We start from the raw sequence: 20,892 nt of genomic DNA on the forward strand, positions 1-20,892 counted from the left end.
TCAAATATAATAAACTACTCCTAAATAATGAGCCTTAATTTCATCGTTGACTACCTGTTATCCTTCATTCCATTCTTTGTTAAATCCTGCTATTGCTTTAAAAATAACACACATCTGCTGTTACTTATTTCCACAGCAAGAGCTTTAGTTTATATTCTAATAATGTCTCAGCTGCCCACAATAGAGCAGTCTCCCTGTTTCTAGAAAGAGTGTCCTGGCACCAGTCCTTTATACCTTAACCAATATCACCTTTTCCACAACCAAAATCATCTTCTTCACTCACCACTATTATGACAATTAGTGAAGCAGAAAAGCTGCTCTTTGGGAACAGGAAAGTGGTTAGACCCTGTAGTCCTAAGGATGGCATCTGCCTCTCTCACACAAAGGTTTCCAGATACAAAGGGAAGAAAAGCTCAGATCGCTAGGCTAGTGTCCCTCCCCTGATCCATCAAGCTATATTGAGTAGACTTTGTGTTTTAAAAGGAATGAAAACAAAAGAGGCAAGTGAGATCTCTTGGTGGCATAGTGGTACTGCTCTAGGAAGCCTGGTCTTGTGTGTTTTTCCTTGCATCCAAGTTTATATTTGTCTGTGTTTTACATATGTCTTTATCTGGGAAAAGTGTGATGGTGCTCAGTCATTTCAGTTGTGTCTGATTCTTTGTGAACCCATTTGTGGTTTTCTTGGCAAAGATATTAAAATGGTTTTGCCATTTTCTTCTCCAGCTCATTTTACACATGAGGAAACCAAGGTAAATAGGATTAAGGGACTTGCCCAGGGTCATCCACCTAGTAAATGTCTGAAGCAGGATTTGAATTTATGAAGATAAGTATTCCTGACTCCAGGCCTGGTGCTCTATCCATTGTGTAACCTACCTGCCAAGTATTATGCACATTGGATTATACTATAAGTTGCTTGAGGTCTTAGACCCACCAATACAAAGGAATAAGTAGTAATGATTGTACCATTAGAAAATCTTTTGACATCAGCTTCTGAACCCTTCCCTGGTCTTTCATGAGTGCCCATTAAAAGTAAGGGAGTCTGATAATTTTTTAAACCATATCTGTCTTGAGAAAAAAATTTACTAGGACCCCTAACCAAAAAATAAAAATAAAAATCTCTCCTCTAAATTCCAAAGCCCTTCATCCAAGTCATACATGGGCCTTACTTCTTATTATCCTGTATTATAGTTATTTCTGAATAGATCTTGACTTGACTTGTGAAGTTCAAGGGGAATGTGACACTCTCTTTGTCCTCCCCACAACATAAAGTTCATTAAGGAATGAATTCTCCAATAAGGTCCTCCAGCTAAGGATGTCAATTCCTTCTTCATTTCAAAGTGTTGATTTGTCAGACTTATTAAAGTCAAGATTCTATTAGCTTCTCTTACTACACTGCCAATTCACTCTTATCTCATAGAAACCTAGTTGGAGGTTTTACTACTTGAAAAATTCCTACCCGAAAGATTTGTCTATCTAGCTGACTTTATGAAGTACAAGCATAAAATGATTTTGTAAGGTGTAGCAGTCCACCCCTAGCTATGGGCAAGGGAAACAGTTAGTATGTACAGATTGTCTTAGAAGAGAGCACTCTTAGAAGAGAGCACTCTTGCGCTTGGCTAGGAAAGCCTCTGACCCTTGACCCCAGCTTCCCCCCAGATTAGGCGGGAAAACAGGTTTCTTTGTGCTCACCTGGCCTCTGGCCAAGCGCCATCTTTAATTATGTTCCTTCTCTATCTCTCTCACCTGGGACCTGGCCTTTGGCCAGGCACTTTCTTTTCTCTATCATCTCTCCAACCTGTGTGGTATTAAGTTTGGATCTTTGGACAGGTACAAGCCTTCTGAGTAGTCCAGTGATCGGAGTTTTGCTGTGGCACATTGATAATTAATAAGGCCTGCATTTCTGACTCATTCCTGTCACCTCATATCTCTAATTTGGCTCTGCCACCCCTCTTGCGGTATCCAAAACTTCTATCCTTCCTCTATCTTCCTACCTTAAAGCTTCTCTCTGCCTCGGGAAGCTTTATCTGGTGCCCTCGTGGCTTTCAACCCTTTATTTCACACAGCTGTGAAAGGACACATCCCCAAAAAGAAGGCTTGGTGGTGACGGAGTCTGAGGGAGTTTGCCGGTCTTTTTGGCCAGAGACGGTAAGTCTTCCTCTGCTCGAGGTGGAGTGATTGGTTCCTCTGAACCCTGTTCGACTCTTAATGTCGTTGATTGACAGGGGAGGAAGTGAGGTCTCAAAAGCTTAACTACCTGAGACTAAGATTGGAAAAATATCATGATGAGGAAAACCAAGGCAGGAAAGCACATGGTTGGTCGGAGTATGATTCGAACTGTTCTACCTTTCCAAACTTCTAGTTCTGGGGAGAAAGCAACTCCGCAAACACAGGAAACACAGAAACAGGCTGTAGAAACTAGCACTTCCCAGGTTTCAGCGTGGGCTGAAAGCAGGGACAGACAGGAGCTGGCTAGAGCTCCAGCAGAAACCGATTTAAAAGCTCAGAGATTTCCTCTCCTTTTCAAACTATCTCTGCAGGGGAGTGCCATTCCCCTCCCCCACCACTGGGGCTGCTGGTACAATGCTATGCTGTGGCCGCCTCTCTCCCACCTGGATCTCCGGAGGTTAAGCGCAGATCCAGATGTTTAAACAAATACAAAAAACCTGAGGTGAGGTCTGAGGTGCAGGAGGAGGGAGAAAATCTGACCCAGCAAAACCCTCACCAGGGGCGATTGGTATCTGCTGGCTGAGTCTACCTTTAGCGGAGGTGACTACTCAACCTGAAACTTCTGATTCACAAGGGGTTAAAACAAAAGAGGCATAGGCGACCTCAGAATTCCAACCAATTTAGGAAAGGAATTCTGAAGCCGTGAAGGCTGTAGCCCCACCCCCAACCTCTCACTGACACAATTTCTGTAACTTGGAAAATCTCCTCTATCTAAAACAGGCAGTTGACCACAAAGACCAGAGTTGCTTGAGCATAGTGAATTTCAAACGGAGCAGCTAGGAAAAAAAAAAGCAGGAGTTAAGATTTCATTAGGAAAATGCAAAGTCAAATTTACCGGTCCTAAGACAAAAGCTCGGAGAGCCAGGCTTCTACTCATGAATTTGAAAGGCTTAGCAGGAATCGGTTGCTTTGACTCAAACAAAGCGGGGCACTTTTAGTATCAGAATCAATTGGCAACAGAGATAATTTCTAAAAACTTTTTCTAATAAAACCACAGGTCTCAGCAAAATTAATAAATCAAGGTAATAATCCTGAGTTACTTTAAATAAGCCTAGTTTGAAAAGATATGTTGCGATCCTGTAGCCAAACGGCAGAAGATTTTTTTTTAAAGTAAGCCTCTACACTCTTTTAGCATATCAAAAGGGTCCTAGGAAATCCTTTGTTTGAGGTCCAGCCAGGTGAAGGCAGGCTTTTGTTGAAGGAAAAATCTGGCTTTACCAGGATGGTTGCAATGAAATGAAATCACAGTGAAGTAAAGTTTAGGAATTTAAATTGTTCTAATTTGGATTAGGCAAGGCAAAATTGTAAAGGAATGTCTCATTATATTTCTTGATAGAGAAAGTTAAAGAAAATTAAAAACCTTTCTCTGACTTTTGTGTTATGCTACAGAATATCGAATATCGGGACTAGAGATGTTTTATCTCCTGTGAAATTTTGGCACAAATTACGATGTAGTTAAGGTGCACACAGGGAATTTTTCTTAGCTATAAAGCTGCATGGATTTTTTTTTCTCTCTCTCAGCCACATGGCTTACCTGAAGCCACGTGGAAGGCAACATTCCAGCAAGTTTTTATCACTAATGCGGTAATTGGCTAGGAGGAAAATTTATTACCAAGATGGGGCAAGCATGAATTGGAATATGATTTAAAGGAATTTATAATGCTTTTTAATTTTAACTATGGAGGAATTATTAACAATTTCCTAAGCAGGAAATAAGAGCAACAAGATAAATATTGGGCAGAGATTATTCAAACAACCTGTATGCAGTTCAGAAACTTTTTACTAGGCATATTAATGTACCTGTATCCAGAAAGCAAATGATTTATAACTGGAATAGCTTTTACTATGGAAAAATAAGACACATGCTCAGCAGAGTGAAAGCATGGTTAGAAGGATTCAATCTATTTACCAGTAGTTAATTATTAAAGTTATCAAGTAATTTGTCAATCAGTACAATGATTTATTAATGATTTGAAATGGGCAATACTACCATTTACTCAAATTACAGAAATTGAAGCTGATCATGATATTGAAATAAGACCTATGATAATAATGCAAATTCAAAGGTTACTTGCACAATATGATCTATTTTGCAGTGAAGGTTTACAGAATTGGCAGATGAAGGTAATAATCCTAGTCACAGTATCAAGATCTTTTCAGTTATGAAGTTAATTGCAATAGTTCAGAAATAACAACTCCTGTGCAACTGTTTGATAATACTGTGCATACTTTTACAGCATAAGAAAATACTATAATGTTAATAATTGCACAATATGAATTTTTTCAAAAAGCAAAAATTGTGTGCAGACAGACAAATGCTTAAGATCCCAGCACACGTGGGTCAAATCATACGTGATTTATGGTATGATGGTTTTGTGATTATGGGTTTGAAAAAGCAAATGTTTCAGCATCTATACATGCTGTTTTGCAAAGTCAAAGGTGAAACTGCTGTGAAACTGCTGTTTTGAGCAGACAGCTACTAGCATTATCTGCTCCAGCAGAGGGAAAGATATCCACTACACATTGTGGAATAAAGGATGCATTTCAACATGTTCCTGTGATAAAAGGTTAATCACTGAAAAGTGATGGGAGATACTTACTCTCCTGGTTTATGGGTTCAAGCTCAAATGAAGAAGTGAGCAAAGTGATTATAGATTTTGTAAATAATTGTGCACGATTATCTATTCCAAACAGCTTGGGACAGCAGTGCGTTTAACAACAATGCATGGGCTGAATTGGATAGCTCATGGCTTAAATGCCAGCTATGGTAAATAGAGCTCAAAGGAATTCATGAGCCCCAAGGTTCAAAAACTGAAGGTATATATGTTCTGTCACTTTCTAACTTTCTAAGACCCAATGAGGCTTTCATTTGGGGTCGAGATTTTCTATTTTCTCAGATACGTGAAGTCCATGGAAGATGACCAAGAGCATCTGATGGCAAGAAAATCTGCCCAGAAGAAGGACAGATGGCAGAGGTGTCTGGCACAGGACACCAGAAAGGCAGCACATGAACATGCAAAGGCAATAACACGGCCTTATAGACAGGTTTAACACGCTATACACACAAATGTACTTGTATAAAAAACTATTTACATGCAGAAGAATATCGTTAAGTCACTGACAGATATTCTGTTCTATGAATATATGGGTATTTGTTAAAAGACCTAACTTTATCACATGACTGAAAATTTTGAATGGCATTGGTACAATATGTAACTTACAATCATTTTATTGGAATTGTTCCATGTTAGCCCATTTTGATCAAATATCAAAGAGTACAATTGTGAATGTTATGACACCACAATGAATGCTGTCCAATTGCAGCACATGTTATTACTATTCAAAATGTAATTATGATTATTGTCTTGAAGGGTACATTATATTTGCAAACAACATGTCTTTATTAGAATCAGACTTATCTAGAAGTCAATTTTGTTAAGCTGTGACAGTTCCACTTTCATAAGAAAAAAGGGTGGATATGGTAATATAAGTTAAAGCTATGCAATAATCAGTATTGAATGTAATGATAAAGATTACATTGTATGATATACCTGAATTGGGTTGGATATCACCAAGATATTAAGACTACAAGAGACCCAAGGGGATAATAACGTTGGGTCTAGGTCTTGTTTGTATGTTCACAGATAATGAAAACATCTGGTCACCCACGTCATGCTTCATGCTAGCTGACACAGACTAGGAAGAGAAGCAGACGAACACTGTTGACATCAGCTTTCTACATGCCAGCCTCAATCCAGGCTCGCTGGAAGGACACTTCTCTGGTGACTAATATTACTCCAGAACAATGACATTACACTATTAGAGACATTTGCTATTAGGCTACTGATGGACACTTGTCATGCTGACATCCATTGATATGTGGTACCCAGAACAACATCAAGTATGTTAACTCAGAAGGACTAAGGCACATTCATGTCTGTATAAGACACCAGATATATCCCACACTCCAGAGACTTCACTATGGGATTGAGATGAATTAGCTAAAATTGTTTAGCTACTAATGTATACCTTGTACTTTGTATATGATACTGTCAAAAGGAATGTATATTGTATGCATTGTAAAACTACTACTTGTATTGTAAGAAATGCTACTATCAACAAGGGTATAGACCTTGGTATGACTCTCCAAAGAGTAGGAGATAGACAACTTTCATTCATAGCATAGATCTGATACCTCTGACAACAAAAAATGAGGTGCTAAGCAGAAAATGCTACACAGGCATGTTTAATGGACAGATGACACTGATATTACTCTCAAGAAAGGATGAGAGATCAGGCAAAAGACACTATGAAATCTTTAATCAGGAACCTGAGTTATTGTAAAAGATCATTGACATCCAGGCAAAGCTTATGTTCCTGACAATACCTGGATGGACATTACGGGCTGACTACCATAGGTGTAATTAAGTGTTAATACCATTGTTAACCATTACTCCTGATACCCTGTCTTTGTGGGTAATATCTTGATAGGAAAGGTTTCTTGCTCTATCCCAACAGTCCCAGAATTCAGATGGCCACTGGATTCGGGGTCTATTGGCTTCCCTTTCAGATACTGGAAGACGTGCTGGTATATGGAAGTAAGACCTCAGGAGCACACTGAGGACTCTGGGTTTGGCAATTTCTGTGGACGTGCAGTCATTGTCTCTCCTAGGTGGAACAAATTATTATTACACAAATGCATGGAGCAAGGGCAAAGCATAATTTAAGTTTTACTTTTTTGGAGTATGTATTGAAAACATGACACAATAGGCACAGATAAGCTTGTAGAAAAAGCACATTGAATATTATGCATTGACAACTAGGAATGAAAAAGCTATGACAAATTCTATAGGTACAAGAAACTGTAGAAATTGTTTCTATGTGAAAAACAACTTAAGCTTCTATTTACCCAAACATTGGTTTGGTAGAATGAATTTTGCAAATATTGGTAATGCTATATGCTTGGCTATCATATTGATGGGTTTATTTATACAAGCAGAGGTTTAAATAAGGATGACATAAGAAATATGCAGTCAGAACTTGAAATATTACTTCATTATCATTATCATGGTTATTTAAGCTGCAAATCAGAATGTAAAGTGTATGGGAATATTGGTATTTGTTAAAAATTGCACTGTGATTGTTGTATTAATGTTTTTGCAAGGCCTTTAATGGTGCAAAAGTATGTTCATATACAAGGCAAATTTTGATCTATTTAGATCAGGAATTAGAAATCATTTGGAATGTAAGTTCTGATATTACACATTGGCTCAGTTTCAAAGATAACACATAAGCAGTGAGCCAAGAGTCTAGAATTTTGTATTAATTTTGGGATCAGGTTCCCAGGATCACTTTCTAAGGTCATTTGATATGTTATATACATGGTCCTCCAGAATTGTTCAGAGAGGATGTTTTTCTTTGAAGGGATCTCTCCCAACACACAAACAAAAGAAAAGGGAGAAGAATCTTATAGATATCAGTATTTTCATTTGAGAGAACACTTTTGATTCATTTTCAAGTATTCAACTTTGATTTTTCTGTTGCACAATTATTGCCAGAATTTTAAGCACAAGGAAAGTACTGTTGATGTTCTGATCCAGAATTACAAAGGTGCAAGTACATTACTGTTTCAGCCACATGGAAGTCTGAGACTACGAGAACATGACAGTATTTGTTAATTTTCAGATGACTATTCTGGAGAGTGATATCTGATTGCATATAAGGGGAATCATAATGAATCTTTCATTATGGACCAGACAGCCTCAGCCATGATTATGCATTTTCCATATGAAATGGATGTTTGAGGTTGGGAAATGCAGAGACATGGTGCACTGATGCTCTCAGTCGCTGGATGTCCTGGCATCGAGCTACCAACCAGTTTTCTATGTGGCAGGCATCTGGAAGTGAGCACAGATAGATCCCTAAGATGCAGTATCAGTACGAGAGAGAGTAAGGACTTATCCTTCATCTCCAGAGATAGTATTTTGCTAACTGTTGAAAAGACTGACAACTTCTGATAGTCCAGACTGTGAAAGGTGGCATGTTTGATTATTGCACCTATCATGTGAGCCATAGAATTCTACCTCATTAAACCAGGATCAGTAAAGTGAAAATTATTTTCTTAATAATTTGGCATCTACTAAGACTGTTACATTGATTTTGATATGCAGACAGGCAGATAGAAAGATCAGTTTGGGTTTTTTAAGATGTATCACTGAATCAGTTTATGCTGATGATCACACCTGATTGTTATATCTAAGTTCTACAATCTGGCTTGGTTTTTCATCTCTGTATCCGGATATGATTATGCATCAGAGTGTTTGTATTTGTTAATGCTGTAATGTTGTTACATTTTGATATTGCACTACTTATTGTTATGTTAAACAAAAAAGGGGAGATGTAGCAGTCCACCCCTAGCTATGGGCAAGGGAAACAGTTAGTATGTACAGATTGTCTTAGAAGAGAGCATGCTCAGTCTTGCGCTTGGCTAGGAAAGCCTCTGACCCTTGACCCCAGCTTCCCCCAGATTAGGGGGGAAAACAGGTTTCTTTGTGCAAACCTGGCTAAGAGAAACCACACCTATACCTTATCCTTAACTAATGATAATCATCCCTATGTATCGTGTATATTTGCATATCAAAGACATTAAAAGCAGCCACAGCAAGCTCTGCCTTCTCTCTTCTCTCTCTTCCTCTTGGATCTCAGCTCCTACTGATATCTGTCCTTGCTGGAGCTTGAGGCCAAGCTCCATCTTTAATTATGTTCCTTCTCTATCTCTCTCACCTGGGACCTGGCCTTCAGCCAGGCACTTTCTTTTCTCTATCATCTCTCCGACCTGTGTGGTATTAAGTTTGGATCTTTGGACAGGTACAAGCCTTCTGAGTAGTCCACTGATTGGAGTTTTGCTGTGGCTCATTGATATTAATAAGGCCTGCATTTCTGACTCATTCCTGCCGCCTCATATCTCTAATTTGGCTCTGCCACCCCGCTTGCGGTATCCAAAACTTCTATCCTTCCTCTATCTTCCTACCTTAAAGCTTCTCTCCACCTCGGGAAGCTTTATAATGAGACCAAACACATTAGAATTTACCATCCCTCATGTAGAAAGGACCCATCAATATAAATAGATGGATTTTCCAAGAAAGAAATTTTATTGTGAATAAAAAAAGCTAATGTTTCTTATTCAAACAGAAATTATTTCAGTTGGAACAGGAAAGAATAATCATATGAATTGCAATAAAGTAGCAATAAACTTAGAAGAGTCTGTGATGCCTCTTGTAAACCTTAAAATTTCTTAGACTTATAAATGTTGGAAATTTCACCATTGGGAAATTTCATACTTGAAAAATTTCCTATTGATAGTGGGAACTCTATTGGAATGTGAACCCCATTGGCATGGGAGGTTCCTCCTCCTCCCTTCTTAAGATTACTTTAGGACAGAAACCTTTTGCTGAACAATGGAAAGGGCTTTGACCTATGCTTAAGCATAGAACAGGAAGTTCTTTGAGTCATGATTGATTTTAGAATTGATACAATAGAGATACTTGGAATGACAGAACCAGGTCTTGGAAAATACACTTTTCACCCCACTCAGTCCTAACAGGATTTAGGAAGGGCTGCAGCAAAGGATCAAGATTTAATTATTTAAGAATATGACCTTCAACAGACATGTGCAAAGCCACAGACCTCTGGGCGGTCCTGGGTTAAGCTAGAGCCACCATTGGCACAGGGAAGACATGGACAGTGATTGGTAGATGTGAGAACTGAGGGGAGGGAACTTGGATGGTTTCCTTAAAGAGAGAGGGGTCTGAGGACTGAGGGGTGGTGGGTTGGAGAGGTTTTTGGTCTGAGAGGTGGTGCTTTGAGGATTGGCTCTGAAGGAAGCTGGAGGTGGAGGCCCCTGAGACTGTTTCTCCATTTTGGTCACGTGAGTAATAGGGACTGATCTCCTTTCTTTGCCCCAGCTATCTAAGGGCTTGAGCCTTTTGGCCCAGCCTAAACAGAAGGGGTATTTAAGCCCTATTCCCTTCTCTCCCCTTTCTCTCTCCCTCTCTCTCTCTATCTCTAATACCTTTCTTCATCCTGTTTGTAATTAAACTCCATAAAAGGTTGACTGCTGACTTGAGTTTTCATTTAGGAATTACATAGCTGAATTCCTTGGCGACCTTAAATTAATATATATCAGTCTTTTAAAGTGATTTCCTTGTCACACTCTATCACACAGAGACTTGACCTTCATAATTTCCTCATCATAGCCAATCCATACCTCTTGGGATTATCAGGGCCAAACTCATATCAGATTCATAAAACACTATCTTATTAAACAGAAGTTCTCAAGACTTTGTATTTGTTACTTGCCCTAGAGTGTTTTCCTAATTTTTCTCTGCTAAGTCTAAACCTACCAACTTCTAAACACTGCGGCAGATCTTTGGCACAAATGGTGTTGAACAGAGATTTCGTTTTTACATGTTGCTATTCCTTTCTTTGAATTTTTGACCTATTTATTTTGAGCACGGTAATTATATTTTCTACTTATTTCCTATCACACCAAAACCTTTTAGCACATTAAGGGTTTGGTCATTTTTTTAATTTAAGCCTTTACCTTCTGTCTTAGAATCAACACTAAATATCAGTTCTAAGGCAGAAGGGTGGTAAGGTCTAAGCAACTGGGGTTACGTAACACAGCCAGAAAATGTCTGAAGTTAAATTTGAACACAAGACCTATCATCTCCAAACCTACCTCTCTATCCACTGAGTCACTTAGTTGCTGCTCTGTTCTGTAAAATTTGTTAAAAAATGAATGATGACATGACACATGAATATTCTAGAAATGTTACCTGTTTGAGTATGTTGTGCTAATTTGACCTTTTTGCTGAAGAAAATCTCTTGTTTTTTCCTTAGGTCAAACTGGGTCACACAACGATAATAATGCTCTTTGATCAAACTGAAGATCCAAAGCTGAAAACATAAATAAATGTTGAACAAATATATTTGGAGGGGAAAAAAAACATTTCTCTACAACAATGATAAATAACTTAAGATCAAGTAGTTTTATGAGATATGATGCTACTTCATCTCCTTAAGTAATTTTCCTTTTAATGCTTATTCTATTCTTGTTTCCATTTAAGAATCTCTATTTTTTATAATAAAATCTTAAAAGATTTCTCAGGTTCATTTTTTGTTTTTTTCTTTTTAAAACCCTTACCTTCCACCTTAGAATCAATACTATATATTGGTTCCAAGGCAGCAGAGCAGTAAAAGGGCTAGGCAATGGGGTTAAGTAACTTGGTCACACAGCTAGGAAGTGTCTGAGGTCATATTTGAACCTAGCTTATCCTGTCTCTAGTACTGGCCCTCAATCCACTGAGCCACCCAACTGCTCCCAATTTCTCAGGTTCTGAAAATACCTGAAATCATTATTTTAGGTATTGTGATATACTTATTGTTGTCACTTTCACTTTTTTCAATGAGGATCAGATGAAAAAAGCCTTCAGACAATGATATACTGAAATTATTCCTTTTTAACATTTTGAAGACTATTCCACAAGTGAGTAAAAACACTTCCCCTCAATCATTAACCATTTTCTTTTTCTGTATAATTAGCCAATATGATAGGTGTGGAGTGGCATTAAGTGTTGTTTTAATTTGCATTTCTTTAATCAGTAATGATTTAGAATATTTTTTCATGTGACTACTAATAGCTTTGATTTCTTCTTCTGAAAACTTCGTATCTTTTGACCATTTTTCAGTTGAAGAATATCTCTGATTTTTTATGAATTTAGCTCACTTCCCTACATATTTGAGAAATGAGGCCTTTAACAAAGAAATTTACTGTAAAAAAATTTCCCAATTTTAATTTTATGTGACTAGAATTATAAATTTTACTTCCTATGATATCTCTTTTGGGTCATAAATTCTTCCCTCATTCATAGATCTAATAGGTAAAATATCCCATGCTCCCCTGGTTGCTTATCATTCTTTATGTCTAAATCATGTACCTTATCTTCATACATATATGAGTTGTTGGTCTATAACTAGTTTCTGCCAAACTGTTTTCTAGTTTTTCCTGAAATTTTTGTCAAATTGAAAGTGCTTGCCCTCAAACCTTGGATCTTTGTGTTTATCAAATACTAGATTACTATGGTCATTTACAATTGTGTTTATATACCTAATCTAGGTGCTACATTTCTATGACCTAGGATAATGCGCCCCTACATTGGCCGCTAAGTCTGAGCTCCATAAAAATAACTCTTCTGTAATTTCTACTGGTAATGACCTCACTTTGGATTGCCATCACAAATCCTTCCATTTCCTCACGCAAACAGACATGACTCAATCATCTAATCAAGGCTTCTTCATAGAGCTGGAGGATTTTTTAAAAATTATATGCTTAGATCTTAGTGTTTCATAAGCTCCATCCATTGTTAAGCTACTTTCAGTTGCATTTAATAAATCTAGTGATACATAAATAATTCGTACAGGTAGCTGCAAAGCAGTTCTATTCCATGTCACTCCCTTCCTCAAAAAATTCTAGAGTTCCTTCTTAACTCTAACATTCAATATAAAAACCATTACTTAGCTTTTAAAGCCCTTCATGACCTGGTTTTACTCTGTTCTACATATTTTATAATCTAGAAATACTGATCCTCTTGCTCTTCCTTTTACAGGATACTACATGTCCCAATGCCATGTTTTTCAGTGATTGTCCCCTACACCTGGAATATTCTCCTGACTCAGCTCTGACTGCTGACTTCCCTGGCTTCCTTCAAGACTCAACTCAAATCCACTTCCCTGCTAGAGGTCTTTCCTGGTATTTCCCAGGGCTAATGCCTTCCCTCTGAGATTACCTCCACTTTACTCTGTATACATCTTGCTTTTATGTAATTGAACACATCTTGTCTCACCCCTAAGACAGTGAGCTTATTTCTCTCCAATAAGTGGTGGAGCCCTGGAACTCACCACATTTCATGACAAACTGTGCAGACACCCAATTGGTTTGGCCCCATGCAGCTGAGAATTCCCAAGTTCAAGAGATCTGTTAGCCATAGGTATCACAGGTATGTGCCACCACACTTTATTAGGTATAATTCTGAAGTCTGTATCAGGTAAAGATTTTTAATGGCTTTGGGGTCTTCATCTTCTCTTCAGATTCTTCCATTTCATGGCTTATTTTGTCTAATCTAGTCTTTAGGATGAAGGGTTGAGTTTGGGGGGGGGGGTTTTGGCATTTTTATTTTAAATGATTGTCCTGCATTAGTCAACAATAAGTTGACTATGACATGCATAAGTAACAAAAATACAATAAGAATCTCTTCTATGACTGATGAGACATTTACAATTCTGTTATGATTTAGTGCTGTCACACAATGATATTATTCATGTCTTCAGCCTATTTCCTGGACACTTATGATTTATCTGCTTTAGTGGTCAGAGCTATAGGCATAGAAGCATTTTTTTACAGGTAAAGAAAGATGTTAGCCAAGATGTTAACTCAATTCATGGCATCATCAGAGTCTCTAGATGCTCTAGTGGTCTCCAGGTGCATACACTTTCCACCTGCACAGAATCTTGGCTAGCATTCTCTTCCTCCCACTCCATGTCATTAACAAAGGTTTGATCTTTGAGGGGGTAATTGTTGTTCTTATTAAATGACATATTTTCATTAAATGTACTGAAAAGAGCAGTAGGCTTAAATTCAGAAGACCACGGTTACCGATTTGGTAAACTCTGCTGACAGCTAAGTGATGTTAGACAAGTCACTTAATTTTTCACAGGCTTCAGTTGAGGGGAGGAGGAAGGAGAACACTGCCAAAGGAACACATATTAAGTGGACTCCTTCTAAAACTAAAGGTCTTCAAAAATGGTTTTTTATTGAGTTTAAACACAAAGGTAGATTTCTCTCAATCCAACAGTATTTTAACTTCTAAAATGGTCACCATAGCATTCCATCTTTGAAAATAAACATGTCATATTCTTTCAAAACTTAAATTGAATCAGATACAGGATAACTCTGAGTTCAATTTGCCAGATCTCCAGAGATACAGCTCCTCCCCTATCATGCCCTACTTGCATTCACTTCAGATAGGTATTTTAAATAATAACAAAATATAGTGCAAAGTATTCAAAAATTCCTTGAGGAAGCACATTCAGTTTCAAAATCCCTAACATACAATTTTATTTTCCTTATCTGAATTGAAGTTTCAACTATAAATGAGATCATGTCAGTATGGCTTCACCAGGCTTTTAGTCCTAGAGAAATTTTTAGGCAATTTTTTTAACAGGGAAAAAAAATTGCATCTTCCAGTCTTCTCTATATATAATTTCAAGTTGGTCAATAAGAATTCATTAAGCAAGAGGGCAGCTGGGTGGCTCAGTGGATTGTAAACCAACCCTGGAGATGGGAGGAGCTGGGTTCAAATTTGACCTCAGATACTTCTTAGCTGTGTGACCCTGGGCAAGTCACTTAACCTCCACTGCCTAACCCTTACTACTGTTCTGCCTTGGAACCTATACACAGTATTGATTATAAGATGGAAGGTAAAGGCTTAAAAAACAAACCAAAAAAAAGGAATTCATTAAGCATCTGATATGTTCCAGGAACAGTGTTAAGTACTTGGGATAAAAAGAACTGGGGTGGGGAGTCTCTGCTCTCAAGGAGCCCATAGTCTAATAGGAGGAGACAACATGCAAACACAGAAAATATATATACAGGAGAGACTGAGGATAATCAGCAGAGGGAAGGTACTAGCAATTAGGGGAATAGGGAAAGGTATCTGATAAAAGGTAGAATTTTAGTTGGGACTTGAGGAAGCTAGGGAAATCAGGAGATAAAGATGAGGGACAGGATTCCAGGCATGAGGAAAACCAACAAAAATGTACTGTATAAGTGGAAATTTTGTACCTTTGAACTATGTTCCCCAGAATTCCTTTAGTATTTCCCAGAATTCCTCTCCTTTCTCCACCATATTGCATTGTCACATTTCCTATATAGTTGGCTGTAACTCTGCCTCTCTCTCTCTTCTTTTGAGACCATGGCTGAGTTACCTTCCTTTTTACTCTAGCTTTTTAATTTTAGTTGTATTAATAAATTTTATTAAATATAATATTTTGAGTTATTGTGTATTAATTTTTAAGCTTATAGTACAAAGTTAGGAACAGCTAGTTGGCACAGTGGATAGAATGCCAGGCTTGGAGTCAGGAGGAGCTGGATTCAAATCTAGCCTCAGACACTTCCCAGCTATGTGACCTGGGCAAGTCACTTAACTCTGTTTGCCTAGCCCTTGCCCTTCTGTCTTAGAGTTGTTACTAAAGCAGAAAGCAAAGTGTTTTTTTTTTTAATGCATAAAGTTGGGAAATGGAGAATGATGTATAAGTCTAATAATAATTTCTACACAAATATTTTTAAATAATTCTCTCACCTGGCCATCAGCACTCCCAGTAACAAATTGTTTCTTTTCTTCATCAATGAACAAACTTAGGAGAGGATAGGCTATTTAAAAAAACACACAGTTACCTTTATTTGAAGGTACATGCTTTTTAAGATAAAAACATGTAATTTTGCTCTATTTTCTTTTAAATAAGTTTAAATAATCAAATTAAATTTCCCCACAAAAGAGTTACTTAAAAACACTTGGAAAAGGGGCAGGTAAGTGCTTCAGTGGATAGAGAGTGAGGTCTAGAGACAGGAGGTTCTGGGTTCAGATTTGAGATCAGATACTTCCTAGCTATGTGGCCCTGGGCAAGTCATTTAACCCCAATTACCTAGCCCTTACCACTCTTTTACCTTGGAAACCCTACTTAGTATCAGTCTAAGACAGAAGGTAAAGACTTAAATAAAAACAAAGTGCATGGAGGTACGAAGTTTCTCAAGTAAAAAGAAGGCATTTCAATTCAGTTATGCCAAAGCTAGACAGATTAGAGTGCACCTTTCTCACCTAAATTCCAAAACCATTGCCACTGCTTAGCAAAAAGCCCTATTTAGGGCAGATCCTAGTAAGTATTTATTGAATAAATGAATGAATATTAATACAACTTGAATTCATTAATTCTGAATTTAATAAAAGTATTATCACAGTATACCCTTAGAAGTACCCTCTGCCCCTAGAGGCACCTCCCTCTGATTAAAAAGAGGAGAGTTCCTCCCAGAATTTTCATTGGAGAAGGGCACCCAGGCCACCATCTATTTATTTCCCAATAGGCTGTGCTCTGCTGGACTTCTCTATCAAGTCTAGAAAGCTCTTAACCCTGGAATATGTGTGTGCATATATGTATACAAATATATAGATAAAGCATAGATAATACATTCATATTTTTTAAGTTTACAAAGTACTTTATCTAGGTCTTTTATATTTTTCAATTTTCATTCATTAATTCATACATTAATTGAACTAATGTGTACTTGGTAAGGGAGGAAAACAAAGGCAAAAATAGCATTTCTTACTCTCAGAAAACTGGTGTGGTGGTGAGGAAACAGGTACATAGATAAGTAAACACAGAAATACTGTAAGGTATATATAGGGGCCGCTATCCCTATTTTATAGGTGAGGAAACTTATGCTTAAAGAGGTTCCATTACTTATAGATGTTCCATAGTCACACAGATAGTAAGGATTAGAAGTAGAATTTGAACCCAAGACTTGCTGACTAAAATGTCCAGCATTTTATTCATCACATCACACTGTCTTTCAGTGAGCCATAGCTGCCAAGAAAGCTAGCTCCACTTCAGTTACATGAAGAAAGTACAGCACCAGAACCAGGGAGATGGAAGCCCTGCTCTCTGTACTCTACCCTGATAAGGCCATATATAGACAACTATGTTCAGTTCTGGGTGCCACATTTTAGGCAAGATATTGAGTTTGGTGCCCAGAGGATGACCACCAGGATGATGACAGCCTTACAGATCATGCCATATGATGTTCAGGAGAAGGAATTGGAGGTGTTTCCTGGAAAAGAGAAGATTTGGGGGCAGGACAATCAGAGTTGTTTCCAACTATTTGAGCCATAGTTATCAAGTAGAAGAAAGATTAGAATTAAGGAAAGAACTTTGAGCAGTAAGGAGAAGAAGTGAGACGTAGGCTCAATATAAGGGAAAACTTCCTAATAATTAGAGGTATCTAAAGAAATGGAATGGGCTACTTCAAGAAAAAGGGAGTCAAAAGTATATGTTGGGTGAATATTGTAAGCGTTTCTTGTTCTGGTATGGGTTGGGTTAAGACAAAGGTTCTTTCTAACTCACAGACAGTGGTTTGTGCCACAAGATCTTTTCACAGTCCCTTATGTGATAAATGGAGAAACAAAAGTGACACTCTAGAAAACAAAATGGGAAGTCTATACTTACATAATTTGGGGATTAATAAGGGATTGATCTTTAAGAGATCTGAAAGAGGTAAGATACTGAACAATTAAGGAAAATCGTGGATGTCGACTATGCCCTGATGACTGAGAAGGTAGCAAGAACTACTGACCTATGTGCTTACTCTTTTATCTCTACAAAATCTTTATCAGCAGGATTTACTCCTATAAACATCCTTAAAGATAGAACAGAATATTTTTATAAATGATATTTTAAAGCAGATTTCATCTGGATAAAATTTATAGGTTGAGTTATGGTCTATGCAGCTGAAGGGAGAACCCATTTTGGTACATGGATCTATTGAAGAATAGTTATCTGTGTCTTTCTATCCCCACCATTAGACTGTGAGCTACCAGAGGACAGGCACTGTGTTTTATTTAAACATTGAATCTCCTTCAACTCTTCTCAGAGAGTTCCCCAAGCTCTAGGCAAATGATGGGATTACAGGATTTATCGTTAAAATGGCCTTGGAGATCATCTAACCCATTCCTTTTACACAGTAGGAAACTGAGGCTCAGAGAGATTGAGAGCTTGAACTGCCCCAGATCACACAAGGTAGAAATAGTTGGAGAGCCAAGATTCTGGCTAAAGTCTTCGGACTCCAAATCCAGGACTTCCTATTACACCATGATGCTTGCTGGTTGAACTGAATGAAATTGCCTGTCTCATAGTAAGCCACTGGAAGAGACTGATTAATCCCTCCTCTGCTGCTGAGCTCTCCAGGTGGGGACGGAGATAGGGATGAGGATGACATTGACGGTGAAGATGGGAATGGAGATGAGAATAAGAATGGAAAATAGGGATAGGGATGAGGCTGAGGTTGAGGCTAAGAATCTTGTTATAACCTAGAGCTAGACTAAATCAAGAAGGGGCTGAAATCATCAGATCGGTCATGTAGAGCTGTCCTCAGTGGATAGAGGTGAGGTTTCAGGTGCATAAAATAGGATCCATATTATCAGGGACAGAAGTCATGGCTGAGGTCAAACAGAACCACAGGGGTGAACCAAAAGACATTGCCCAGGGGTTAGGCTGAAAGGCTCCATGTTGTAGAAGGCCAGGTCAGATGCAGAGTGAGGTCTTTCCAGTCTACTCACATGTACTACTTTCTCTCCCTGTTAAATTAGATGCCATCTCCAGCTTCCATGTCTTTGCGTAGACTGTCCTCCCTCTGTCCCAGGAGGGACCATGAAAAGAACAATTTGGAAGCTCTTGGAAGATCACTTCAACCCTACATCTCATGCCTTGAGGCAGAATTTCCATCTAAGGAGGAGGGTACCCACACAATCTCTCTCTTGAATTTCTACTAGACTGCATTCCTCTGGATTTCTCCATCACACCCCTGTGCTGAGTATCTTCTTTCCCCACCCATATCCTTTTCATCTTCCTTTTATGTTTTCCTGTTTGAATGTAAGCTCCTTGAAGACCGGAACTTTCTTTTTACTTATATTTGTATTCTCAGAACTTAGCAAATAGTAAGCCTTTAATAAATGCTTGTTTGCTGAACTGACTGACATGTACGGCCATAACAATTGTGATTTTTAGAAAGTTTTTCCTTCTATTGATCCTATATCTGACTCCACTTCTCCCCACTGCTCCAGGTTCTGCCCATCTGGAGCTAAGCCCTCATAGCAGAGATGTAGTCCTCCCTTCCCACCCCATACACCACACAAGGAGGAGAGTGTCACTGGATTGAAGAGTATGTGGTAGGGGAAGGGGGAAATTAGGTGGCTCAATAGATAAAAGGTCAGGTCTGGTGATAGGAGATCCTAAGTTCAAATCTGCCCTTAGACACTTCTAGCTGTGTGACTGTAGGCAAGTGACTTAAACCCAACTACCAGCCCTTACTTACCCTTCTGCCTTGGAACCAATACACCAATACATAGTATTGATTAAAAGTCAGAAGATAAGGGTTTCCAAAAAAAAAGAGACAGTTCTTTGTAATGGATAGCATTTTGGATTTGGATTCAAATCCCACACCTACTACATTTAAAGCCTCAATTTCATCCCCTGTAAAATGAGGGGATTGGACTCAATCACCTCTAATTTCCCTTCCCTATTCTAAATCTATGATTCTGTTAACTTCCTCTACCTTGTGCTCAGAGTTATCTGCACAATACAAAAAATAAACAAACAAAAACCTCCTTTACAATGTGCTCCTTTGAGGAAGGTGCACATATAGCCTTCTGTAACTACTTAATATCCAGGTAGATTGAGGCTACTGTACTACTACTGCTCTAGCACCTCATTTTTTCCATCTCAGATTCCAAGAGATGAAGTTCCAAATCCTACTGCCCACCATAAGGAATCTGGTTTGGATCACTTCTTGTCCCAGGTGTCCTGCCACAATTGGAAGCACTAGATAGTATACCCTACTTCAATAAACCTTGAGAAAGAAACAGTACCAGCTCAACACTCACTAACCTCAAGTAACCAGACACTAGATCTCATTCTCCCGGGACTCCATCTAAAACTAAAATCTTAGACAAAAGGGCTTTGAGCCCAATGCACATCCCATGTGTATTGCCTCTTCTGAGTGTACATAATCTTCCTGCCACCAAAGAGTGAGGCAAAAGAGGCACGGGGGCCACATAGAAATTTAATCATATCATTCTCTTGCTAGAAACTCTCCTGAGGTGCCCTATTGCCTCTAGTAAAACATATAAACTTTCATTCCAGTATTTAAAGCCCTCCACAAACAGGCTCCAACCCATAATCATATAGCAAATATTAAAATATAAAAGTTTACCTGTTAGTACTGCAGAATTATATAATAACAATCCAGTACAGTGATCCCAGACCTTTAGAGAAATATGTAATTTTTTTAAAACATCAGAATTTAGGAGACATAAAAAAGAAGTCACAAAATAAAATTAAGTACAAATATTTATACTGACTACTATATCATAAGTCATTTGCTAGCCCATGGAAAATAGCATGAATCATAAGAGAATTCACCAACAAATATTTATTACGTGACTACAATGTACCAAGCAGTAAGCTAAATATTAAGGATAGATAGAAAGAACAAAATAAATTAGTTAAACAATCCAGAATATAAATAGTAAAATCATAAGAATGCTTGTTTAAAATTATGTCAAAGCAAGCTAAATAGAAAAATGGTACATCAAGAAAGAATAGCTTGTATATTTGGAGATAGCTAGATTCAGAAGGATATGATAAGACTAGAGACTTCCCAAATACTGAATGAGTTTAACTGAGCTTCATTATGTTTGAAGCAAAACATGTATGCATTTCCAGAATTAAATGACAAATTACAAATACAAAATGTAAATATATGCAGATTCCAATTTGCTT

General features: G+C 38.0%; 1 protein-coding gene across 4 annotated transcripts in view; it reads right to left on the minus strand.

Annotated features, from left to right (window-relative positions):
- The window catches only part of WDR27 (WD repeat domain 27), a 309,881-nt gene that overhangs the window by 278,408 nt on the left and 10,581 nt on the right, over positions 1–20,892 (minus strand). For all 4 annotated transcript variants that reach the window (XR_463197.3, XM_007484921.3, XM_016429020.2 and 1 more), the window contains exons 6-8: positions 20,324–20,375; positions 15,645–15,715; positions 11,064–11,184 (exon numbers count right to left, since the gene is read on the minus strand). Coding sequence is in view for 3 of the 4 variants with exons in the window: in XM_007484921.3 (XP_007484983.2) it covers positions 11,064–11,184; positions 15,645–15,715; positions 20,324–20,375 (244 nt within the window). In the remaining variant the exon portion in view is untranslated. The remainder of the gene's footprint in view (positions 1–11,063; positions 11,185–15,644; positions 15,716–20,323; positions 20,376–20,892) is intronic.

This window comes from Monodelphis domestica, chromosome 2 (genome assembly GCF_027887165.1).
Source record: "Monodelphis domestica isolate mMonDom1 chromosome 2, mMonDom1.pri, whole genome shotgun sequence".
Lineage (NCBI taxonomy): Eukaryota > Metazoa > Chordata > Mammalia > Didelphimorphia > Didelphidae > Monodelphis > Monodelphis domestica.